Below are 21,426 nucleotides of genomic sequence, written 5' to 3' on the forward strand. Positions count from 1 at the left end.
TGTGATAGATGACTCTGTAACAGTTAAAGTATCTTTTGCAGCAGATGCAGTTGCAGTTGATGTTCAGTGCGTTCCCCCCAAAATGTCCTTTGAACGTACAGCTGAATTCATTCCAAAACGTAGTGTTGCTCTCAAATGTACAAAAATAGAAAGCTTATTTCATTTTTTAACTTCGATGAAAATTTCATTAGTGTGGCTTCAGCCGTTATAAATATGCATTCTGTCATGTAACAGTGGTTGATTTCAGCCAATTCCAAGTTTGCAGCACTGATGTATTTCTGTGCTGTCTCTTGCATGTTATTCTCCTATTTTAATATCCAGTGGAAGTGGACTTCATATAGGTACAGGGGTGTGAGAGATCAGATTTTTATCTGATTTCAGATATTTTTGGTTTTGATTTTCAGCTTAATTTCAGCTTATTTTGGCTTTCCTCTGTACAAAAGGTATGGGAGCTCTTTCTATTTCAGATTTTTTCAACACTCTTCAGCTTTTTTCAGATCTTTTTATTTGTGACCACTCACACCCCTGTATAGGTATTAACTTGACCTTGGTTATTTAACAAAAAGTAATGAAAACAATTCTGAAACTTGGAATGGACCGCCAAGCACTGGTGTAACACATATTGCCCTTCTGAACATACTCAATGTTGTGAATTGATGAGCCTGGTTAGATAATGGTGATTTCCCTGGTCAGATCAGGGAAATTCCTTGTCTGATTCTGGGTGATCAAAGGGAGTTGATATGCTAGACAAAGCAGAACACGTTGCAGTGCAGGAAGCATGCAAACTTGGAATGGGCTGAAAATCACTACTGTTACATAATAGATTGTGTATTCGAAACCATTGAAGCAAGACTAAAACTTTTATAAAAGTTAGAACACGAAATGAGCTTCCTAATTTTACGCATTTTAATTATACTAAATTCTAGATTTTATTCAGCCTTATTTCAGTGTTTTTTTTTAGGGGGATGCGCTGTAATAAAATAGTATAAAAGAAATCATCTGGGAGAAATATTTTACTTTTTTACACATATCAGTGTCCACTCATAAGTCCAGTTAACTTTATGATGAATAAAGCAAGTGGCATTGTTTGTATACTGAAGAAACTCCTCTATTTTCTTCCATTTCTCTTCCATTTCTATTCCAATTAAAGGCATAAGGCATGAAACAAAAACATTTGTGGAATGGAATTTTACATTTGGGATATTCAGCCAAAGGAGAAAAGGGGAAATTTATGTGGATGGCAGTATATGAAGTGTTGATTTAAAAACCATTTTCTGCTCAATAATTATGCTCCATAATGTTTATTTCAGTGAGCTATTTATCTTGTTTGCTTTTGTTTTTTTACTTCACCAGTGTACACTTTTCCCTTGGTTTTATGTTCATCATTTCCATAATTTGTCATTCATAATATCCTCTGAATGCGCAATGAAAGAAAGTCTACTACCCCTGTTTCCCCTTGACATCCTATTTCTTTGCTTGCACAAATCTACTTTTGTGCATACAAAGCTGCATTATGTAGGTCCACCCCCACACTTTCAGTTCAGTTTGGTTTCTGTTTTCAGTTCAATCTTCCATAAGCTTCAACCCAATTCAGGGTTTGGTAATGACTTTTCCCCTGTTTACTATCAGGTTTCTATGATACAGGTTCTCCATCAGGTCTTAATCTTCGTGTTAAGCAGATTTATGATTTCTTCTGCTCGCAAGATTTACTGGTATTTGTATACTTTTATTATTAGATATTGATATTCATTTTTTTGGATAAAAGATGTGTACATAACAGACTCTTCAAATCTATTTTAATTTATACTGTATATTGTCAATCAAGAAGCTATGCTTTGTCAAGTCAAAAGATATGTCTTGTCTTGTAATTTGTATCTATTCTTAGAGAATCTTTTTAATATTTAATTTCAGTGAATTTCAAAATATCAGAGATTATCTTTTGACATTGCTTTTTAAAAAACTTCTATAGAGTTAACTGTCTGTTGTTGGTAGGCCATAGGCCCAAGAATAGACATTCTTATGATCAATTATTTAATTATATATTTTCAAATATAATAGAGAGTATTGGGTGTTGCATGATATATATACTATATACAACATGCACAGTGCTCATGTAGTTTCTCTCTGTACTATCTGTAAAAACCAAAGTTCTGATAGTTCCTTTTCAAAATCATGGAGCTATCCAATTATCACAAAATACTTTTTTTTATAGATCATTAGTTAGGCCCTACTTTTTCCACCAAATTTTTCTTCTAAATCGTAGGGAATCTAATGATGCAATCCTTGATTTGATCTGTGACATAAAGGATGTTTCATGAGTATGTTCATGTAGTTTAACAAGACCTATTGAACAGCTTTAGAATAACGTGCCAAATTGATTTATTAATTATGTGTAGTTAATTGTGTAAGTGGAAATATGCAGGTTTTGACTATCATTGTTACTTAACAGTCTAACCGATATAAAGGCAAATGAATTTTAAAAGGGGCTTTTAAGAACAGCATAATGTATGGCCCAATACTCATGAGACTTGGCACATACATTCATCTGGAAGTGAAGATGTGCAAGACACACTTTTACGTACATGTCAAATGCTGTGTTGGGTAATGTGTTGCTATGGTATTAACCCTTAGTTAACGGGAGGGGTGGTCAAATTGACCTCCTCCCCTCAACAAATATTGCAACTACGCTGCTGCGGCCAACCCACAAACCATCGGAACGTGGGACTATCATACATGAACCTTCTTCTATTCTTCTATAGTGGGTGCGTCGTGGTCTAGTGGTTCTGACTCTCGCCTTTAAAACAGAGGGTCATGGGTTCGAATCCTAGTCATGCCGTGTTTTCCTTCAGCAAGAAATTTATCCACACTGTGCTGCACTCGACCCAGGTGAGGTGAATGGGTACCCGGCAGGAGTAATTCCTTGCATGCACTGAGCGCCGGTGATGGTAGCTCGAGCTAAAGCCGGGGTAATAATAGCAGCGCTTTGTATCCTCAGGCAAAAAGCGCTTTATAAATCCAGCTATTATTCTATTCAAAACTTTATCTTCCATAATAACCATTTCATGTGGCGCAATAGTAGTATTCAGTAGCATATCAGAGTCACTACATATACCTTGGCATATACATGTTTTGTGGTGAAACAGGGCCCTCAAGTCAGAGAAATGGGTGTTACAGTCCATGTTTGTGGTTAAACTTTATTGTTCTTTTCTTGTAATCAAACTGTTTTTAGTCTTTTTTTCCTTTTATATTTCTATGAGAGTTCTGTTGTGTACATTAGTTTCATGATTTTTTTAAAGCACTATGAGTGTTGGAAGGCAGACCTGTGTGCTATACCAGTAGCCATTCTAATAATTATTACATGTATTATGTTTTTAATAGAATCAGATCATGACTATGTAATTGTAAAATTGCTTCACTTCGAAGAATACTATTTGTTCTGATGTTTTATTGTTTCACACATTATGTCAAACTTGAACTTTGAAATGAGAGAGAAATTATATGTTTAATACCAACTTTGTGTAATCAGAAAAACTGCTTTGTGAAATACAGTCAACAATGTTCATGTCAGTCTGGGATAACTCCAAAATTGTCCAAATCTATTCATGAGACCTAGTTCTCCCTTTAAAATTGATAGTCATGAAAGTCATATTTTCAAGGTCAAAGTTGTTTCTCAAGACCATTTTATAAGACTTTCAACTATTGTGACTACTATTGATTGTTTCTCTCCTGGGGCCCTGTATAACATGAAGGTTAGCAATTGATCGCTAAATTGAAAGAACGATTCTGATTGGTTCCCAGTCAGTCTAGTGAGCAAAGTGCGCATGCAACAATGATCGTGATAGGCCATTTCAATTAGTGATTAATCGCTAACCTTTGTGTTACAGGGACCAGGAAACATCTATTGCAATTGGCTGCCGAACCCTGTTACCATGGGTAGCTGCCATAATGACAAAATCACCATACTCGTAACTCTTTATGAAACGGTGAAACGGTAAGCCATGTTTAAATGTTGGGTAACAAAGTTGAGCAGGTATTTTGCACATGTTTAATATTATGAACACAGTATGATGTCATGAGTTTGTCTGCAAAAGTTTGAATTGAAATTGGTCCAAAGATTTTTCCTTTTCAGCAAGGGAGCAATAAACAGCTCCTTTTTTTTCTGTGTTGATTTCAAATTTAGTTCTCACACAGAATTTTGGTGAGCTTTGTTGCCGGGCTTTCTTGCTTAGCTTTGACTTAGCATTGTCAAGCCATATATTGGAATGAAAATTTAGATAGATTCTTAGCTTGGATTGAGAAAATAATTACCATTCATCGGTAAAATGCACAACATACAATTAAAAAAGTGTGCTTGTCATCGCCGTTCATTTGTTCACTGTTTCAATTTTGTGTGAGTTATTCAAGGGCGATTGTAAAACCAGCTTTGTGATTTGTGTTGAATAATTTTATTCTATTTTATTACTGAAATCAGTAAATAAAAATTGTAACAGTGACAGCCCCTTATACTGTATATCAACACTTTATCGGAAGTCTCTAAGCACTCTACAAATACAAAAGCAGAGCAGTTGCTGCATACTCTGTGTTATTAGGAATAATTCCTGCCAGGTTCCCATTTACCCCGGCTGGATAAATGGATACATTTCTTGCTGAAGGAAATTAACGTCTGAAGTAGATACATATATATTCTTGGCTGTCTACTTGTTTTATTATTTTTAGCAATTCTATTTTATATTCATACTGTTACTGGACAGATTATAACCTATGGTTAACAATGTGTCATGTTTGTGTGGAGTTTTAAGTATTTTGAGCACATTTCTTTTGTTGTATATTATTCTATGATAACAGAGTCCATATCAGTGACCATGTACATTATGTAATGCGCATTGACACATATTTTTCAATCCATACATGTATAGAGCAAAAGAATTGTGATATGTACAAAAGTATATTGGTTTAGATGATTCTATAGATGATTTTCATTGAGGCATTCTGTTGACTTGTCATTAGTGTAAACTATTCTGTGCTGTTTACCAGTAAGAGAAGCATATAAAAAAGGATGTATGGCACGCCATGTATCACTGCATTATAATTAAATATGAATGTAAACATTGACATAAAAGTACTGAGTTTACAATGCCTTGTTTGTATTTCTCTCTGAATTGGTAGTGTGAATTGATTTCATTAAATGTTACTTTACCCGGGGGGGGGGGGGGGGGGGGGGGGCAAAGAGTTACCACCTACTTCAAATTTAAATGCATTTAAAATCACAGTTGTGCAGTATATAATACATCAAAGCATCAGTCATATGTTTTTTATGCCCCCGCAGAAGAATTCTGGAGGGGGCATTAAGCGTTGCCTCTGTCCGTCTGTCCATCCCCCCACTGATGTGTAGGTAGATGACACCAAAATACAGGCTAAGTTCGAATTTGGAGTCCACAGGTCATAGGTCACAGCTCATTAAATATGCAAGTTGGTTTCTGCATGATAACTTATGAAATATTCATCAGATTTTCTTAAAAAATGGGTGTGTAGGTAGATGACACCAAAATACAGGATAAGTTCAGATTAGGAGTCCACAGGTCAAAGGTCACAGCTCATTAAATATGCTAGTTGGTTTCCGCATGATAACATGAAATATTCAATGAATTAAAAAAATTGGGTGTGTAGGTAGATGACACCAAAATACAGGCTTAGTTCGAATTCGGAGTCTGCAGCTCAAAGGTCAGCTCATTGGTGTCTGGTTAGATTACACCAAAATACAGTCAGGTAACATCAAGTGACCTGACTCATATCCTCTGTCAGAGATTTTTATGGAAAGGAGGAGTCTTTAGGTCAAAGATCCAAATTTGTTCATTATATATATATATGCATATTGGCTTCATCTGCACAATATTAAGTTCAGTCATATTGCATGAATTTCTGATCGCGTTAAGCGGGGGCATATGTGTCCTTTGGACACGTCAAATTTCTAGTTTTAACATCATGATTTATCTAATTCCTTGACCACCAGATCGTTTTACTCACAAATTTTCAGTAACATTTCATCATATCCAAAACTCTTTCCCACTTGGTCATATATATTTTGACATCATAATTTCATTGAATTTACAATCTATCTTGCTTTGTTAATTCTCACATTTTCAATTACTAGTACAGTGCATCTTATGAGCATTTATCGCTCATGCTCAGATTTTAAAAGGAAACATCTGAAAATGAGTTTGACTGGCTTGTTGGTACAAGATAATAGATGGAAATGACAACACGGATAAAAGTGGTATTAGGAATTGAAATCCTGCAAGTTGACACGTGACTGTTAATAATATATCGTGACAAAATGAAATCTTTTGGAGAGTAACGGATTCATAATAGGTTTGCTGTAAACGATTTGTGATACATCGCAAAATTGCCTTCTTTCGAAAACACAAATTGAGTCGCATCATCAGATCCACTATTGACATTAATTAACTCTGTCGATCACACCGAGTCCACTATCGTTTATGATTCCCTGTCATTAATAAAGAGTGCTCTCATCAACGATAAAAACAAAATTGGCCCATATCTCTCGTCGATTTCTGTGCGCTTCAATTATTCCGGCAATTATTATTATCCATGACATCAGTTCGTCCCGTGTCATCAAAATCTCAGTCAGTGTAAAATTAGACTTCATTAATTCAATGGTTTAAAAGCAATTGCCATATAGTGTTCAGTTCATACACTTAATTAAATGCGCAAAATATATTTTTCTGACTGTAGTACAATAGTTTTTACGAGAAAACTCGCTGGTTTCACAATCTCAGAAGCAGGAATACAATTTTTGGCAGGATGAGAATAAGGAGATGCCGTTTTTTCTTCAAAGCAGCAATAAGTCGGCTACTCTTTATTTCTCATGGAGCCGTAGTCTGTTTTTGGCTTTACTTGATCAGGGAGGATGAGTTCGTCAAGTATTTTGGAATTCCTCTTCTTCTTCTCCCAGTTGAGATGATCATCACCTTACGATGTACCAAGCACGGGGAATGGAAATGGTGAGTATCTCAATAGAAACAAATAACGCCCAGATAAAGTTAGTAATTATTTCTTACAAGACTCCAAAGGTAGCGTTTTCACAGAAGGGGTGGGGGCATGTCCCTCTTTAAGCATGTAGAAAAATAGAAACATATGGAAATGAAAACACAAAAATATAGCATATTTTGGGGTTCGAAAATAAGTTTCAATGTTGAAAAATTCAAATGGCCTTTCAATTCATATCCGGATTTTTTTAGAAATGTTTACTGGATAATCAGCAATTTTTATATACTAAAAACAACTTGGCATCATGATTAAATTCCGGGCTGAAAATATTTATATCTAAATAAATAGAGTAAAATTCACAAAGAAAAATGCTGAAAATTTCATCAAACATTGGATAACAATAAATAGCGAAGTTATATTTTAAAGTTAAGCAATATTTTGTGAAAACAGCTCTATGCACATCGTCATGAATATTCATTAGGTGGGCTGATTATGTTACATCCCCACTTTCCCTTTTCTTATGTTATTACATGAAATCATAAATGTTTCATTTCCTCATACATGTGTAAAGGATGTGTCTCCGTTATGATGAAATAAGTTGCGGCCAAAAAATAACTACTGCACTTAATCAGTTGTCAATCCAATTGTTTTAGTTCTTGGTATAAACATTTTGAACCCACCTAATTTCATATAACAAAATACAAAAGACCAAGTGGGGATATCACAAAATATGACATCATCAGCCCATCTATTGATTATTCATAAATACATGGCTAGAACCGTTTCACCGGAATAATGCAAATCTTTAAAATTCAATAACTTCGTTATTTATTATCCGATTTTGATCAAATTTTCAGCATTTTGCTCTATGAATTTTACTCTTTTTATTGAGATATAAATATCTCCAGCCTGGACCCTCCCTTTAAGAAAGAATTAGGGAATCGCTTTGACCAAGGAAAAGGGTAAATTAGGAACATTACATTTTTTTCTTTAGAGTATAAAGATTTATCTTGTAGTGATAACAAACTGTTTTAGAAACAAGTGTCGAAGTCTGATACGAAGACTTGCTTCTTACATTCTCAACTGGGCGTTGTGGCGTGCGCCTGTAATCCAAGCAATGTGGAGAAGTTACAAATTGATGCAGAGATTCGAGGTTCGATCCCTGGTCACGTCTTTCGGATGGTGACGTTAAAGGTAGGTCCCAGACGTAAATAATCATATCTGATTGATACACGTCTGACAAAACTCAAATACACACACACACACAAGGACCCTCACGATCATTGGAAGAAAACGAGGTCGAATTCTAATTAAAAAGTAATAAAAAGTAATATATAAATATAAATTAATATGAATAATAATGTTTAAAATAATTCAGGAGTCGGGGGGGGGGGGGGTGCTCATGGAAGAAGTGAAATGAGAGAAACAGAATAATCGGATTTGGATAAGAAGGCATCACAAAATCATCGACCTAGAAAATTTAAAATCAGATCGAGTATTTATTTTCAAACATAACGTAGTTCTGATGATTACAAAACAAATCATGACAATGATGATAATGATAATGATATGATAAAATAATGATAAATTCATAATTTATTGTTCGAAATAGACATGAAATGAAATACTCCGAAAATTTGCTATGCCCAATTGATCGTGGGCCCGGCAGCCGCTGTGCAGCGCCAGATCGACGAGGCTCTATCCCTTTAATCGTTGAACGCCAAACAGGGTAGCAGCAACTCCCATCTTTTAACGTCTTTTGGTCTGACGCGGCCGGGGTTTGAACCCCCGACCTCCCGGTTGTGAGACGGACGCTCTACCAACTTAGCCAACACACCGGTTGATGATGATGCTGATAATAACGCGGAACAGGATGGTGATGCTAATAATGATGATGATGAGGACGAGGAGGATCAGGATGATGATAATGATCATGATGAAGAGGAGGAGGAAGAAGAGAAGGATCAGGATGATAATGATGTCGGTGATGATGATGATGATGTTAGTGATGATGATGGTGATGATGATAATGATGATGATAATTATGATGTTGGTGATGATGATGATGATGATGGTGATGATGATGATGATGATGATAGTGATGAGAGTGATGATGTTGGTGATGATGATGGTGATGATGATAATTATGATGATGTTGGTGATGATGATGATAATGATGATGTTGGTGATGATGATGATGATAATGATGGTGATGATGATAATGATGATTTCTCATTGATGCTTATGAATCTGCTAAAAAACAGTTTCATGCTCCCGGATAGATAGGCCTATATAATATGAAGTAAATATGCGATATGCAGAAAAAGTATCGTTTACAGAAAATTATAGGCCTACTTGTAAAGTCCAAAATTCTCGCTTCTCATTAATTAAAAACAACTTACTTTTCAAATCTTTATTGGTATTATGTTTGAGCCATATTGAGAGTTTCCCTTTCTTTGTGCATGTTTATATAAAAAAATTAGGAAAAATGAATTGTGTACATCTTCATCATACAGGTTTTCTCCGGCTCTGATGCTATATCTTCTCTGTGTAATTCCGGGTATCGGTTTCTTGCATGTGGATATCCATCAAAGAAGAATGGAACGGATAGGTAACCCGGAGGTGCCCGAGTGCGAGAGAATAGTGAAAAACTTTTCGTCTTTTCCTGATTTAAACTTCGGAGACTATACCTTCCGTCAGGTAGGTAGAAACATTTAATGTGGTAAAGTTGATATACAGTGCGTTCCAGAAAAAACGAAACCGAGATTAAGATATGATTTATCATAACTTAATCACAAATACAATAGACAAATGACCTACCAATGTAAAGCTTAGAATCTCCTCTTTCATCTGATATTACTTAGATTATTCCCCATTCACGCATGAGTGAGCAAAAACAATTTGAAGAAAGGATACCAAAAACTCATTTGGCGGGGGAGGGGGGGGGGGGGGGTATCTGAATTTCAAAAAGAAAATCACATTTAAAAAAAGTTTAATATCTGCTCTTTAATTTGATACATCAATTACAAAAAAATGGTCAGGAAATAACAAAGTTATGATAATTTGAAATAAGGCTTGAATTTCAATAATTTCATAAAATTAAGGGGTTCTACAGGCTAGCGTTCAAACTCACTTGACACTCCGTTTTGTTGACGATCAGCCATGCACTAAGTCTTTTGTTAACCATGCGATAGCTTCTGTGGGAAACCGGTGAAAAGTTCAATATCTGCTCTTTTATTTGATACCTTAATCACAAAAAATGATCAAGAAGTAAAAAAGTTATGTTCCTCGAAACAATGCTTGTATTTCCATAATTCCATTAAATAAACGTGTTTTCACCGGTTTCTGGAATGTTTTTTTTTAAACATTCAGGCTATTCATTTATCTATATATCTATCTATCATTCTATCTATCTATCCATCCATCCATCTATCTATCCATTCATCCATCCATCGATCATCCATCCATCCATCCATCCATCCATCCATCCATCCATCCATCCATCCATCCATCCATCCATCCATCCATCCATCCATCCATCTATCTATCTATCTATCTATCTATCTATCTATCTATCCATCCATCCATCCATCCATCCATCCATCCATCCATCCATCCATCCATCCATCCCTCCATCCATCCATCCATCCATCCATCCATCCATCCATCCATCCATCCATCCATCCATCCATCCATCCATCCATCCATCCATCCATCCATCCATCCATCCATCCATCTATCCATCCATCCATCCATCCATCCATCTATCTATCTATCTAAGCGAGCGAAACCATATTCACCATCATGATCAACGAGCTCATTATTCATGGTAATTTAACTACTTAATCTGAGTCCATTTGCCACTTAGCGTAATGCCAATAAGTGGTTTACAAAATCAATTTAATTGGGGGAATATCGCCATGTCTGCATGCGTTTCATCGGTACGCATGTGTTTATAAAGTGGCGGTAAAAGAGCAAAGACCTTCCAGACCTTTATGCGTCTAAACATTATAAAGCGATGTTGGCTTTTTATTAAAAAATGTGATAATGGGTATGATTTATTTCTTGAACGTTTTTTAAGCACTTACCTGACCACTATGGCGGCACAGCTACAGCTGGGGTAAAACCAAGAATCAATCTTAGTTGAGTATATGCATATAGTAACTGCGCTGCATAAATGGACCATATTTATTATTATTATTATTATTATTATCAATATTATTATTATTATTATAAGAACTAAAAAATCGTTCTCGTATATTCACTATACTACTACCACTACCATTGCTACTACTACTACTACTACTACTACTACTACTACCACTTCTAGTCCACTACTACTAATACTACTGATATCTATGATAGTAATAATAATAATAATGGCATACAAATGGCATATTTTTTTATTCCTTTCATGTACATGCTTCCTATTGTCCTTGTATATTTTGGTATCAAAACAACCAACAGTGAGAGCCTTTATACAGATTACAAAACTTTCTTTTAGATAATCCCTAGGGATGGGTTATGCTATATGAGGCCTGATTACACCGAAAAAATGTACAACCCTGTTTTTTATTAACCTTACAGTAATTGTTTGAATAGTTTAAACATGTGTTTTAATCTTAGGCAAAGTTTAATTTTCAGTATCTAATCTTCAATAAATTAAACATGATTGTTTAAACGGTTAAACAAATACTGTAAGGTTCATCTAGTAAACAGCTTTGAATGAAATCTTAAACAGCGTTTTTACTATAGTTTCTGGAAATTTGATAAACGTAGACATAACAACAAAAATGACGATGATATGATATAATAATGATAAAAAATTCTGAATCATAACGTAATTGTCACGATACTGCAACAAATAACAATGAAAATTTAGTTTTAAATTCGATTTCCTTTCTTTTATTACAGGAAATATATCCATCATACACTGAACAAAAGAAAACATTATACATGTCTTGAAGAGTTGTGTACGTGCGATCCAAAGTTATGATAGGCCTGAATTAAGGGGGAATGAAACCTTTGGAATAATTAAGTAGGCTTGTGTCGAAACAGAAAAATCAAAGAAACAGATCAACGAAAGTTTGAGAACAATCGGACAAACAATGAGAAAGTTATAAGCATTTGAATATTGCAATCACTAATGCTATGGAGATCCTACCATTGGCAATGCGACAAGGATGTGTGATGTCACGTGTAAACAACTTTCCCTTTGATGGACTATAAAATACCCCCCAAATGTCTCTTTTTGCTTTTTTTCTTATGATGATACAAACTCTTTATCCATCATGTATTCTTTAATAATCTGTATTACATGCACTCCTTTCGACAGAACACATGATCTACTGATAGATGTGAAAAAAGAGGCAATTCAAGTGAAATATATACTAAACTGTAAAGTAATGGGGAGAGTTGTTCACAAGACTAGTGACATCACACATCTTTGTCGCATTGCCAATATGAGGATATCCATAGCATTAGTGATCGCAATATTCAAATGCTCATAATCTTCTCATTATTTTTCCGATTTTTCTCAAACTTTTGTTGATGTGTTTCTTTGATTTTTCTGTTCTCACACAAGCTATCTTGTTCTAAAGGTTTCATTTTCCTTTAAGTCCAGATAAAATCCAAGTTGGTTGGCTAAGATTCCTTAAATTAAAGTTCACAATGATGACGATGATGAAATTGATGTTGAAGCACGATGAATAACAAGAGTTACTGTAACGAGTTGAAATATCTGTGAAAACGATGTTGATGATGATTAACAGTCAATTTAAAAAATCCATGGGTAGAAAAGCGTTCATTAAAACAGGTTGACGTTCTCGATGAGAACTGTGAATTCCTCTCTCAAAGTAACTGCAAACATACAATTCATTGATGGCGTGCAAATAATTCCACAGAAGATAAATGTTGTATTCCAGTTGGAAATAAACTATGCTCTGACATAAAGTCTGGTGTAAAACTCTGAGTTCTGATCTGGTATCATGATATAGAAACTGCCAGCTTATATAAATTTTCCCTATTCGGGAAGCTTCTAGTATTGTCTACAAAAAGAACATTCTGCCAATTTCCAGAGCAGTTTAATTTTAGAAGATTCTTGAATGACCTCAGTGAAATCAACAATGTAAACAACACCACTACCGCTAGGAGTCTCTGTTATGTAGCAGTCTCTATCGTTTATCTTTGTACATTCCAGAAATAAAAATTATTCAGCCTCATTAACATGCCTACCAAAGCTTTACTGAGACATTCTGGAATATTCTTAATCATTATATGCTATGAATATCCTTAAAGAGGAAAAAAACTAAATAAATGAATGTATAATTGCTCTTACAATTCTTATATATAACATAATAACGACAGTAATAACTTCCAATATACATGTTATAACGATAATGATAAAAATAATGACCATAATGATACTATAATGATGATATTGCTGTTCTCATTAAACCTTTGAAATGATTGCATGCTCTTCATCTTGTTGAATTAGGAATCACTATGATGAAAATCATTTCGATCATGTCTTCTATCAGTAGCATGACAGCAAACAAATTTGCGGGAGAGCAATGAAAATGAAAGTGACACTTGTACAATATTTGCTTATATCTCTGCGTTTGGGTTTCGAGATTGGATGTGATTATTGCTTATTATGCTGGGCGTTTCAAAGAAATAAACGGATATAAAACTTTAGCTTCTTCATTATCATGCCACTTTTTGGAGGATGGTGATGTCTTGCACAATTGAGCGAATATGATTTGGGGTGATTTCAAATGGAAATGTTTCCAATATCAATATGCTGTTACAAATTTTGCTTCCTTATAACTTACGTATGCCCATGAACAGACGTGTTTTCACGACTATTTCAGAAACGGGCAAAGCTGACAAAGAGTGAGACTTTACCTTTAATTTTGAGGGCGATGAACGCATGGGCCCTTTAAAGTAAATTATATTTTCAAAATTATGCAAAAAATATAAAATATTTCTTATGTATTATAATATATATATAATATTATATTATATAACATAATAAAATATAATGTACAACAATTTTTTTCTTTCCCTTAACGCTTCTCTATTTTCTCTCTATTTTTTCCCTTTCTCCTTTTACCATGTTTTTTTTTGGCCAGCCGATGGGGGGGGGGGGGGGGACGCCCCCCCGTACTTACGCCACTGGCCTCCTACATATCCCTTTAATTGCTTGTTCTATTAAAATTATCCAAATTGGAATAAGCCTATCTAGGCTTCCATGATTGTGTTATATCGGTACCTGAATTTTAGGTATTATATTACACAAACGCTTTTTTGTACACCCCTTTGATTTGTTTCATGTATAGTGAATGTGTATGTCTTCACGTTGTTATTTGTCTATGATGTATATGTGAGGTGTGTGTGTGCGATCGCATGTGGGTGTGCGTACTTGCGTGTGTGTACAAAACAAGGGTGTACGGGTGTGTGTTAGACTTGCGTAGTTGATTACTTGTTACAGTATTCTTAAACATTTTTAGTTATTTATTTCTCATTGCGAATTTCATTTGAATGACGAAGCTCAAAGAACCATTGAATCCAGTTTAAACATTTGTTGTATTTTTACAATTCAGGATTGGGTGAAGGGGGCGGAGGGCTTATTGAAACTGAATGACTGGCCTGAGGTATTGGAGCAGTCCACGATGTTCTTGGTAATACTTGGAAGATGGATGCTACCGAAGGGGAACCTCTCCAAGGAACAACTCTCTCAACTCCTACTTGTCTATCTAGGTATGGCAGCGGATATTCTGGAGTTCTCCAGCGAAAGTCTGGCCCAACCCGTGGTAGCCTGTGATCTGATTAAGATCAGTATAGTTGTAGGTTTCTGGGGGATGAGTTTGTGTCAGTTTGCTCTCGTGCTGACATCCGTAGCAGGTCCGAAGATCCGTAATTTTCGGAATAAAAAGAAAAAGAGACAAATTAATGATGCAGAGGATATTATTGAGGATCCCAATGGAACGGACGTTTCTGTTGATCAGGAAACGGTAGTGAAGCGACCATCTGTCTGCGGGTCGGAGATCTGGTCTCTTCTGATAGTCCTCTTCTTACAAGATTGTCCCTTTCTGGCGATGCGCTTATATTTGATCATCAAATTTAGCATTGTTGATCGGGCTATGCTTTTCTTTTCTGGGAAGAACTTTCTGGTGTTTATGCTCGTCACATATCGCATCTTTGTGTTATGCGGAGAGCACAACACGCGGGCCAAGGTCAGGCCTGTGCCACTCGTAGGTGTTCATCAGCAACCTCCAGTTGGTGCATTTGCTGCCAGGAAACGAAAGTCAAGATGGTCGCTCGGTCCTAGAGTAAGCGGGTTCACCAACAGCTTGATGAATCGCGCCCAAGCACTTGACCGAGATATAAGGATTAAGATTGGCCTGCATATCCCCTCTAAGTCAGACGGACCGCCTTCAACGTCGATGACGTCGTCTCCTGTCGCACTGGAAGGTCACCATTCTGTCGAGGTAACTGAGGTTGATTACATCGATTCAGTCACTCCAGACCTTGATCCAGACACTACAGAAACAGCAATCATCGACACGTCACGGTCCATGCCTTCCTCTGCTGATGAAGGAAAGCCGACTACGCCAAGAATAACCAAACCTGATGGCGTCGGTAAAACAGACATCACGATCTTAAAACCCGACAGTCATGGCAGCGGTGACCAAACCGTGATTGAGATTGAATCTGACAGCGGATATAAGAGAAGTCTCAGTGAGGACAGCATCGAAAGTAGGGCTAATCTGACAGAATCTAGGGGTGAATCGTTTCGAGAACGTGATACGATTGACCAAACGCCACTTACTGATGTTGAATAACGTAATCAATGACAAGAAATTGTAGACAGTAGGGCCTACTCAACGAATATACTTTGAAAATATTACACAAAGTCGCGAATAAAGATACATAGATCGGATGAATAGGGACTATAGTAAACCTGTGAAAATAGTAGATCTTAATGTCAACCAAAATGATTATAGGATTAGTTCATTAACATCATACTATCAAATTAGATAACATAAACGAAAAAAAAGTATGAATGAATTAACATCTCATAAATACAGCAACAATGAATTTGGTTGACCTACTTATATCATATGCATGCCAGACGTAATAAAAATGTATTTATTCAAAATTCTATGTTGTAACAAAGAATTCCTTTAAATCAACAAACAATAAAACTTGAGTCATATCATTTTAGATGCAACAATGCAAATATGTTTAGAAATTGCACCTAGGATTGTTTATCCTTGCCCAATCGAATTCAGATTTGACTTGTGATTGAAGAAACATTTGTAACTTGATTTGAATTGACAAACAGTGAATGAAGAATGAATAAAAATTAATTAATAAATCAATCACGTTTCTTTTTTTAATTTTAATTTGCAGTTATTCATTAAAATAATTTTTCAAAAGTATAAGTACCAATTACAAAACAGAGAAACAAAATAACATGAAAATGAATATAAAAAAATGAAAAGGGTACGCACTGAAATCATAAAACTTGAAAAAGCAGGAATCGTAAGCAAAAACAAATAGTATACGCAGCATACTTATCAAAAAGCTTTTTTTAATACTGTTTTATACAATTTGAACAACAAAAAGTTGGCTTCATTTATCACCATTTCATTAATAACAATAACAATACGATAGTGAAAATTTTTAAATAGAGCATCAAAGCGCTTCAGAATTATGTAGGTAAATTATGTCCAACTTTGGATTTAAATCTATCATTTGATGCATAATACTGTCTTGTTTATATGAGATAATTATAGTTGTGGTGTGGGTGGTGATATGAATTGAATTAACCTGTAATATGAGCGTATCTTTCAAATTCCTTTGTATTTCATGATTTATCATATTTTTCCGCTGAAATATAATTATATGTAGCCAATCATAAGACACTAATAAATTTAAATTTACCTCTTTATTTCTTTCAAGTGGTAGATTGTATACATGTAAACACTGTTATAATGTTTCCTTGCTCATCATTTCAAATGCTGTCTGGATGGGGCTATTTGTTTTGTTTGTTTTATTTATTCACTTTGTAAACTAATATTTACATTGACAAAGAATAGTGTTACTTTAATTTGAAAACATAAGGTACATATAGCAGATGAAGCAGATACATAGTAAGACCAAAGCATAAACAAAAGATGTTTTAAGCAAACGGGCCATTTAATAACAGTAAATGATAGGCCGAGTGAGTGGCTTTAAATGAAACATTCTTAACAGAAACAAAATAAGTAATAAGTTAAATATGATGATAATAATAATAACAATAACAACAACAACAATAATAATAATGATAATTATAATGATTGTACATTTATATCGCGCAATTTCTATATGGTTGTACTCAACTGCACCAAAAAATACATGAAAAGTGAACACAAAACAATGATTAATAAGAAAAGCCAAATGAGAAAAAAAATGCTAAAGGAAAATAAGTGAAGCTTCCTATCTGCACAAATTACATAACAAAAAAGTGGCCGATTTATGTAAAAAGGTATGTTTTCAGTTTGGTTTTGAATACATTAACAGATGATGCATTTCTTGTTGATGAGGGAGACTATTCCAGAGTTTGGGTGCAGCACTTACGGAGCCACGATCACCTAGAGTATTAATTTTAAAAAAATGTAAAACAGCCAAGAGCGGTGGAAACGTTATTCGTGATTAATGGTGAAGCTAGGCACATCCATTATGAATACTTAAATCCTATCTGCCTATATAATGGTAACAATGTATTACCAGTGACACTCTATAGGGGGGCATCGTGGCATTGAATATCTCCGGCCTCATGTGTGTTATGAAACAAACACATTCACGTGCAATAAAACTATGGTAACGGCTTTACGAAAAAGATGCAATTGGGCCATTGCTGAGATTTATTCAGTATAATCATCCATCATTCTAATCTACAGACGCTTGGGGTTCATTATAATGCCAAGGGAAAATTAGTGCTTGGCAATATCCGTTCTCTTAAATACACATAATGATAACAATATGTATTAGGCCTACGATGATTTATCATTTAAATCTTCTTTTAATCTGATTTCCCCCAGAATTTAATTAACAATTCAATTTCAATTTTACTTATTATTATTGTCCCGCTGTTGTGATGAAGTCGTCAACATCTAAATCCTAAAAAAGGGTTAACTTTTTGAAATGCCATCATAACTATTTCAAAGACGCATTTCATGTAACTTTAATATAGCGGTTATTGAGTGGCACTGATCGGATAACATGGGTTTCAGGTCATATGATCATGACCATAGGTAATTTCGGGTTTATGCAGTTTGGCCGTTGTGGTATCAATATAAAAAACTTAACCAAGGTTACGTAATTTTAGGATGGCTTTAAAGTTCAAGTCCCTTTATCTGTCGGCCTATCATTTTTCTTTTTAATTCATATCATTTATTTCGTCAATTGAATCAATTTACTATATTTTGTACGTGACTAATTTCAAAATTAAATTATTAAATAGTTTATACATGTCACATGTTTTTAATTCTGAACTTCTAAAGTGAAATGGATCAAAACGAATTTAGAAGAGATTGACCCGTCCACCAATGAAATACGATGTTCATATCTACTGCTGATTGTGTGTACAATGTAATCATGGGCGTCTGCGCTTAGGATTATTACTATTATTATAATCATTATCTATTTGGGGGGAATTGAAAAATAGATGTCCCCCCTTAAAGGATTATCATCTGCGATGACGCCCATGAATGTAATATAATGATTTCAAGGAGTTCAGCGATGACAGGAAGGTAACTAGTGTACAGATTAATTACATCCGAATATGATAACCTTTAGGGTATGATGTGGTGAGTGAAAGTAAAAAAAAATGCTTAAATCGTTGCATACAAGGTGTTTTCTACACGCCGTTTCAACAATTCCATGAAGTTCCATTAGGCGATTCGATAGCACCGTCCCTGGTGGCCTTCTGATTCCTAAGGGCAATTACCCCTTGGAAGCATTTAACCACCTAACAAACTAAAATGTATTGTCCTAATTGTACATCGTCATATGTATATACGACTTACATATTTAAGAAGCATTGGAAAATGAAGGGTATGTGGTGGGGTCATTAGTAATTTATCTCGGTGAATATTTTTTCAAAAGTAATAAAAAAAATGTTTTGCTTCGAATCAGCGATATTTTCTTTCTTATTTTATTTTTTTTTGCTAATACTGACAATCACCTGAACATCTATCTTTTTTTAGTGTTCTACTTTAGACAAAAGGATAGCATGGGGATATTGTAAAAATGTTATTCCAAATATTTTAATAAAAAATAATGGCCCAAACATATTTATGACACGATGATTTGCTGATCTACGTCAATACTTTGATAGAAGACAAGGGGAATAATCACATAACTGATGGGAAAAGGAAATTAAATGTTGAAACGGATGGCTCAAGATTGGAGTATCTGTAGTTGGATAGACACTTGATGTAGGACCATATTGGTTTACTGGACACGTCATGTTATTATTTTTTTTTTACTATTGATCACGATGAAAAGTTAAATATTCTCAAAATTTAATATCTCAAAAAATGTGTGTAGATGAAGTCATAAGGTCTCTGTGTCACACCTATCATCCTTCAAACTCTCCTCTTCTCTCCCATACTATCCGTTTTATCACATTCTTCTCAATACTATCACCCTCCATCTATTAATCCTCATCATGGTCTTCCTTCACCCTTCTACAGGGGCTGTAGCCCAATTTGATTTTCAAGGAGTGAAAAAAAATACAAAAAAACATCAGTCAATTCATAAGACATAAATGATCCCACCTACAGTCTTCTTACCCCCCCCCATCTAAATACCCTGGTGCTGCCCCTGAAATTTTTTTCATTTCTTATCACACTCTTCTCATAACCAGTCTTTCTAATGAAATTTCCTTCAGCAAGAAATTAATCCACATTGTGCTGCACTCAACCCAGGTGAGGTGAATGGGTACCTGGCAGGAATTTATTCTTTGAAATGCCGAGCGCGTAAAAGCTGCTTGAGCTACAGCCAGGGTAATAGTATCCAAGTCCTTTGGAAGCGCATAGAGACGATATTCATGTCTTATGCGCTATACAGGAACTGACTATTATTATTATAATAAATTTTATTAAACCCCAATATGCGCTACATCCCCGTGTCAATAACATCAACAAGTTTCTTTCAAATGATACCCGATTTGTTGAGATCATGCATTCAATTTTGCGGGAAAGGGTATAATTTTTAATTTTTCAAATCAAGTTGACAATTAACAAGAGTCAATAGAGAACATCATCTCTTTAGTTTCAAAATATCTTGTTTTTAGCTGCTCAGCCACTGAAAGTCTAGCTGAACTTGAGTCAGTTTGCAATTCACTTGCAGTCCATTTTCAAAGTGATGAAACTGTGTGTCGGTAGTGATCATAACAAAGTAGGATAAATTTTTCTAATGGTATGAATCTTTCTCTACTTAATACAAAGAGAATGGAAGGGGAAAAGAAATGTATCAAATTAAATTGAAATGGGATTGCAAGTGAATTGAAAACTGACTCAAGTTCAGCAAATCATTTAGTGGCTGAGCATTAAAGAATTAGATTAGGTTTAAAGGAGAATGAAACCCTTGAAACCAGCTGAAACTATATCAAAGAGAAAAATCAAAGAAACATATTGTTGAAAGTTTGAGGAAGATTGAATGAATAATAAGAAAGTTATGAGCATTTAAATATTGAGATCACTAATGCCATGTAGTTCCTCCCATTGGCAATGCGACCAAGATCTGTGATGTCACACACGTACAACTCCCTCATTACTTTATTACTTATTTCACTTATATTCTCACTTTTATAGAGTCTATCACAAGGTGAGGTATTCTCTTTATGAGAGGACAAGTACAGAGGTTTCACAACATTATATCATTGATGAATCGTTTGCCATATGATTAGAATGAGCAAAAAGAGATGTTTTGGGGTATATTTTCAGTGTCCAAAAGGGGAGAGTTGTTCATCTGTGACATCATAGATCTTGGTCGCATTGCCAATGGGAGGATCTCCATAGCATTAGTGATCTCGACATTCATATGCTCATAATTCTTCTATTGCTAGTCCTATTTTACTCAAACTTTTGTTGATCTTATTCTTTGATTTTTCTGCTTTCACAAAAGCTAACTTGCTCCAAGAGTTTCATTCTCCTTTAAATATTCAATAATCAATATATTTAATGCCCTCAAAATTTGTATAATAATGGTATCATGTCAACGTCTTTCTTACGTTTCCTTATTTGAAATGTATTATGTTTGACAATGTATGTAAGCATGTCAAATTCAGCCTTTTGGCTGCCTTATGTATGCAATGCAGTTTTGAAATTCATACTTGGCAGCATTCATATGCCCAAACAG

The 21,426-nt window shown here is 34.9% G+C and overlaps 1 protein-coding gene across 1 annotated transcript; it reads left to right on the plus strand.

The window, feature by feature from the left end:
• Positions 1-6,510: 6,510 nt before the first annotated feature.
• Positions 6,511-16,468, plus strand: LOC129270295 (transmembrane protein 26-like). Its single transcript, XM_054907691.2, has 3 exons — positions 6,511-7,022; positions 9,525-9,708; positions 14,613-16,468. The coding sequence occupies exons 1-3, from the start codon at positions 6,823-6,825 to the stop codon at positions 15,852-15,854; spliced, it is 1,626 nt and encodes a 541-aa protein (XP_054763666.2). The 5' UTR covers positions 6,511-6,822; the 3' UTR covers positions 15,855-16,468.
• Positions 16,469-21,426: the final 4,958 nt, after the last annotated feature.

The sequence above is a fragment of the Lytechinus pictus genome, chromosome 10 (assembly GCF_037042905.1).
Source record: "Lytechinus pictus isolate F3 Inbred chromosome 10, Lp3.0, whole genome shotgun sequence".
Taxonomy (NCBI): Eukaryota; Metazoa; Echinodermata; class Echinoidea; order Temnopleuroida; family Toxopneustidae; genus Lytechinus; species Lytechinus pictus.